The following is a 6000-nucleotide window of genomic DNA, read 5'->3' as shown; positions in this document are numbered from 1 at the left end:
CCAGCGCTCTGCTCCTTTGCATTATGACCCTATATCAGAACTTCCTAAGCTTTAGGGCAGGAGTCCCCATCCCCTGGGCCGGGTCCCACTATCATGCCGCAACCAGTTTCGAACCGGGACGCAACCGGTTCGACACCAGGCCATGTGAAAAAAGGGCAAATGTGTGCATGAAAGTCGAGGGTGGTATTCACTTACTTTCCCTACCGGTTCACAAATGTGAGCGCCCACACAGGTGCTTTGGCTTGAAAATGTGCCTAAACAGGACGATTTCCACTACTGGTTCATGAACCAGTCCAAACCGGCTGAATACCACCTCTGATGAAGCTCCACCTGCGTGAACGGAGGGCGCTTGCGCTCACATGCGAAGCTCCATTTGCTCACACAAGTGTGTGCCCCTGCCACTCTCACACCCACACACACACTGCGCCAGTCTGCCAAGCTAGAAAGGTTGGGAACCGCTGCTTTAAGGTGATTTAGGAGATCTCAAGGGATCTACTTGGAAAAAGTTTGGGGCACCCCAGCTGCTCTACGGCCAATTTGCTCTCCATGCAATGGTGACTTTATAAGAACCAGATCATCTGTGACAAGTGACACATAAACACCACTCAACATTCAGGGAAAACCCTCACGCTTTTCTGAGCTGCTATTGCTATTATCCAAATAGTAAACCAAGTCAGTAGCCAATAAGTAGTACATATCACAGTTGCACTAATGACGTTTCCTAGCAGGGATGGCAATAATATATCTGCAGGAATCCTATCAAACTTGGAGAACATCAAGAAACCCATATTGGTAAGATCTCCACAACTGCTTCTATGGATCTGTTGGTCCACTGAAATGACATGAGTCTTATAGAGACCCTTGTTGTCCTCAAGGCATCTGGGTTTCAAAGGGAAGCCATTACTTCATCCTTCCATCTGGAGAAACTGGTGTGAAAAGAGCTTCTGCAGAAGTTAAGTTCATACGAACGGTCCCACCAAGGCATCATTGGAACGGCCAATCCTTCATCCGTCAACCGAATTGGGGGAAATCCAGGGGCATCTCGCTGTCCCGTACATACATTTCCATATTGTGCTTCTTCTTCTACCTCCGAAGTAGACATGGGCAAGGCATCTTTGTTTTTTTGTTTGTGTTTTAATTCAACCAGTTCTTGCAAAGAGAATTCAACAGGCCAAAACAAGAGAAGAGGTCTGGGAACCGTAGCAAGACTGGAGGGGGCGTGGCGTGGCCCCATCCGAGGTGGCTTTTTACGAGATGAGTTTCGGTCCTTCCTCTCCTTGGGCGGGTTTGGCTTTCATTGAGGTAGCTCCTTGGTAGAGTGGAAGCGTGCAAAGGTACCTTGCTTGAGCATTGCTGAAGCCAGAGGGGGGCTCCTCCAGCCTTGGCAACTTGGTGGACTTCGATTCCCAGAATTCCCAGGGCTGGCTGAGGAATTCTGGGAGTTGAAGTCCACAAATTTTAAAGCTGTCGCGGGGGGGGGGGGGAACCTCGGGCTTAAGCAAACAAGACACAAAAATTTTGTTCTTCCCTTTTTTCCTCACAACTATAAAAATACCAGAAATGGCGGGAAACATTTTAGAAAAAAAATTATAGAAGGTTTCTCCTCTTCCCCTCATTTTTTTTTTTTACAATTTATATCTATCTATCTATCTATATAAAGACATTTCTTCCCCCTTCCCCTAAGGCGCAGGCCATTAAACCTCAGTCCCATCATGTAAATTGTTATGAACTTTCACTTCCAAGTTCATCGGCTTGACCTTCGCTCCCCGGACCTTGTAGGCGCCTTCGTTTTCGCAGAGAAGGTTGAGGTTTTTCACCGTACAGTAATGTCCGCTGACGTTTTTCTCCAGGCCCTCGGCGTACCGCTTGGCTGCCTCAACCTTCGTGTTGAGAGGGTACTGCTCTGCCACCTCTTGGGCAGCTTTCTTCTTCTTCTTCTTCTGGTGTTTCCGACACTTCCTGGTGACGAAGCAGATGGACAAGAGGACGAGGACGAGGAGCAGGACGGCTGCAAAGCCGCTGCCGATGGAGGCTCCGGTCTGGGAAAGAGAGGCCACGGTGATGGCTTCCTGTTGCTCGAGGCTGAGAGACTTCATGTTCGTGCCGTTCTTCATTTGATCCCCCTCATTGTCGTAGATCAAGGAGTCGTCCAGAATAGGGGCGCCTTTGTGGTCCACAAGATCTCGGCGGCCGCGCTTCAGGTGATGGAGCACGGAACGGGGCATGCGGGACCCTCCAATCACCTCGGGACCGATGACGTAAATCACTTGGAGGTACCACTGGTGCCCGGCTTCCACCTGGCCAAAAAGACAGAACAAGCGCCACATTCAGAAGATGAGATTTCAAGATATACAGGGAGTCCTTGGATTACAACAGTTCATTTAGTGACCAAAGTTACAGCGGCATTGAAAAAAAGTGACAGGACTATTTTTCACACTTATGACCTTCGCAGCACGGTCATATTGTTGTGGCCCACCAGCAGCCAGAGGAGCTGGCAGCAGATTCGGACAGTGAGGAGGTTGGGGAGGAACATGGGCCAGGAGTCCTGGGGTATGGGGAAGGGGGGAAGGGCCGTATGCCAGTTATCAGCTGCCTTCAGAGTCAGACATCAGTGAGGCAGAAGAACAGCTGGAGCCTGTTCCCAAGGTGCGCATGCGCAGAGTTGCCAGAGGAAGGGAACAGCTAAAGAACAGGAGTTGACTTTGGGAGTAAGGCCACAGGTGGACGATGAATGGCCCCTCCTAGAGGGAATAAAAGAGGAGTGAAAGGGGAGTGGAGTTTGCAGGAGACAATTAGTTCGCTTCATTGGTTTGTGACTCTCCGAGATTCCTTGCCAAGTTTGTGGCCTTACTCCCAAGTCGATCCATGTTCCTTAGCTGTTCCCTTCGTCTGGCAGCTCTGCGCATGTGCACCTTGGGAACAGGCTCCAGCTGTTCTTCTGCCTCACTGATGTCTGACTCTGAAGGCAGCTGATAACTGGCATACGGCTCTGGCCTCCTCTCTGCCTCCAACACAGAGCCCTCGTCAGAGCCTTCCCCAGACTCCAGGACTGGCCCATGTTCCTCCCCAACCTCCTCACTGTCCGAATCTGCTGCCAGCTTCACTGGCCTCTGGCGGGCCACAATAGAATGAAACCAATCACTCAGAACTGAGGAAGCTTCTTGGAGGAGAAGCGAAACGTCTTCCTCAAGGGGGAAAAAAAAAACTCCAGCTGCCTTTTGAAAAAGCACCTTTGAGACCCTTTTTTCTGGCCTCCACTCTATATGCTACCACAGTGAAGACCAAAAATCTGTGGCATCTCCAGCTCATTTAGTGCCAGATCGTATTGAGGCGGCCATATTGTAAGAGCTTTAAGTTCCAGCTTTGGGAGTTGGAATGAAGCCAACTATTTCGATTAAAACTTTCTTTGTTACTGCGCAAATCTAATTTCACAGTTATGGTTCTCACTCCTGAACTGGATAAATTAATATTTATTATATATACTATGGGCATCATCCTCCAATCCGTATTTGCAAGGGGGTTTACAAAAAAAAAAAAAAAAAAACACCCCAGAATGATTAAACGCAGAAACAAGAAATCAGATGCTCAAAAAGACCACAGCTTTATATGAGATTACATTCCTAAAGCTTTGGGAAAAGGAAGCTTTTGATCAATTGATAACAAGGAAGCCTCACATGAGAGATTTTAAGATCTAGGGAGTTAATGATGGATATGCACCCTGAAGTATCCTGTCAGCCAGTCAAATCTTTAAATATTCTTCATTTTTAAAGAATAATACTGCTTCATCGGGAGAAATATCAACAACCTCCGATATGCAGATGATATGACTCTAATGGCAGAAAGTGAAGAGGAACTAAAGAGCCTCTTGATGTGGGTGAAGAAGGAGAGGGCAAACTTTGGCTTGAAGCTCAACATTAAGGAAACTAAGATTGTGGCATCTGGCCCTCTCAATTCCTGGCAAATAGTTGGGGAGAAAGGGAGGTAGTGACAGATTTTATTTTCCTGGGCTCCAAGATCACCACAGATGGGGACTGCAGCCAAGAAATTAAAAGACATTTGCTCCTGGGGAGGAAAGCTATGGCAAATCTAGACAGCATACTAAAAAACAGAGACACCACCCTGACAACAAAAGTGTGTATAGTCAAGGCTGTGGTTTTCCCAGTTGCAATGTATGGCTGTGGAAGTTGGACCACAAGAAAGGCTGAGCGCCAAAGAATTGAGGCCTTTGAACTCTGGTGCTGGAGAAGACTCCTGCGAGTCCCTTGGACTACAAGGCGATCAAACCGATCAGTCCTAGAGGAGATCAACCCTGACTGCTCTTTAGAAGGCCAGATCCTGAAGAGGGACCTCAAGTACTTTGGCCACCTAATGAGAAGGAAGGACTCCCTGGAGAAGGGCCTCATGCTGGGAAAGACTGAGGGCAAAAGAAGAAGAAGGGGACGAGAGAGAATGAGGTGGCTGGATGGAGTCCCCGAAGCAGTTGGCGTGAGCTTCAATGGACTCCAGAGGATGGTAGAGGACAGGAAGGCCTGGAGGAACGTTGTCCAGGGGGTCGCAATGGATTGGACACAACTTCACAATTAACAACAACTACTTCATCTTCTAGGACAGCTAGAACAACCAACCCAACAAAATGGCACTACCATTGTAATGGCCACTTCCAATTAATTTTGAATTACATGCAGTTTCCCCCAAACTCTTCCAGACAGGCACACAAATTAGTGCTGAAGCCAGAAGTTCATTGATAAATAAAACATGTCTATAGCTGGCATGCCAGTGAGTCCATGCTGGGGGGGGGGGGGGGGGGAGAACCACTATGTACTCCCAAATAAAATTCCTGCAGGAGATGAACACATCCAATTGTCCACCTAAGCCGCCTTGAGTCGCCATATGTGATTAGGTGGCAACACATTTTTTCTACAATAAATAAACTGTGAATCCCAAAGGTCCTTTTTTCCAAGAGGCAACTGGACCTCCTGGTTTTTCTTTGAAGATGTTTTGCGTCTCATCCAAGAAGCTTCTTCGACTCTGACTGGATGGTGGGGAAGGATTCAATTAGAGCTGAAGAAGCTTCTTGGATGAAAAGCAAAATGTCTTCGAAGAAAAAATCAAAAAGTCCAGTTACCTCTTAAAAAACCATCTTTGGGACAATGCGTTGTGGCCCACCAGCGGAGCTGGCAGCAGAATCGGACAATGAGGAGGTTGGGGAGGAACATGGGCCAGTCCTGGAGTCAGGGGAAGGCTCTGATGAGGGCTCTGTGTCGGAGGCAGAGAGGGGGCCAGGGCCGTATGCCAGTTATCAGCTGCCTTCAGAGTCAGACATCAGTGAGGCAGAAGAACAGCTGGAGCCTGTTCCCAGTGTGCGCATGCAAAGCGTTGCCAGACGAAGGGAACAGCTAAAGAATAAGGGTAGACTTGGGAGTAAGGCCACAGGTGGATGATGAATGGCCCCTCCCAGAGGGAATAAAAGAGGAGCGAAAGGGGAGTGGAGTTTGCAGGAGACAATTAGTTCGCTTCATTGGTTTGTGACTCTCTGAGATTCCTGGCCAAGTTTTGCAGATATCGGCCTGGCAGCTGTCCAAGCCAGAGAAGGTCTGTGACTGTAAATCCTCCCTTGAAAGACTTTACTGGATGTGAATGAGCAGAATTCACAGTTGATTAATAAAAGGGGTTTTTGTCGGGACAAGGAGTTGGCTTCATGCTCTTGGGAAGCCTCGGTCAGAACGGAGCCATTACTTGGGTGACTGAAAATCTCCACAGACATCCAACTGTGAACTTATCCAGAGGGACAGCAACACCTTCCTCCGAGATAGGAGGAACACCATTCTCCTTCAGTTGAGAAGCCACCTCATCAGCCTGTCTTGTTCAATAAAAGATGAGAGGCCAGGGCAACACCCCAAATATTTCTCTTTCCCCCTTAGGTCAGCGATGAAGGAGACGGCATTCCACAGTTCTCCTGCGTCAACAGCCCCAAGAATTTTCAATCAGGCTTTGTAATGC

General features: G+C 48.3%; 1 protein-coding gene across 1 annotated transcript in view; it reads right to left on the bottom strand.

Moving 5' to 3' along the window:
• Positions 1–321: 321 nt before the first annotated feature.
• Positions 322–6000, bottom strand: part of FRAS1 (Fraser extracellular matrix complex subunit 1) — a gene marked incomplete at its 5' end in the record, with an annotated part of 344413 nt that continues 338734 nt past the window's right edge. Inside the window, one exon of the mRNA XM_081960316.1 lies at positions 322–2297. Coding sequence (XP_081816442.1) covers positions 1695–2297 — 603 coding nt within the window. The 3' untranslated portion in view covers positions 322–1694. The remainder of the gene's footprint in view (positions 2298–6000) is intronic.

The sequence above is a fragment of the Natrix helvetica genome (genome assembly GCF_964273705.1).
Source record: "Natrix helvetica genome assembly, chromosome: 7".
Taxonomy (NCBI): Eukaryota; Metazoa; Chordata; class Lepidosauria; order Squamata; family Natricidae; genus Natrix; species Natrix helvetica.
The sequence above is the reverse complement of the archived record's forward strand: the minus strand, read 5'-3'. Positions and strand labels throughout refer to the sequence as shown.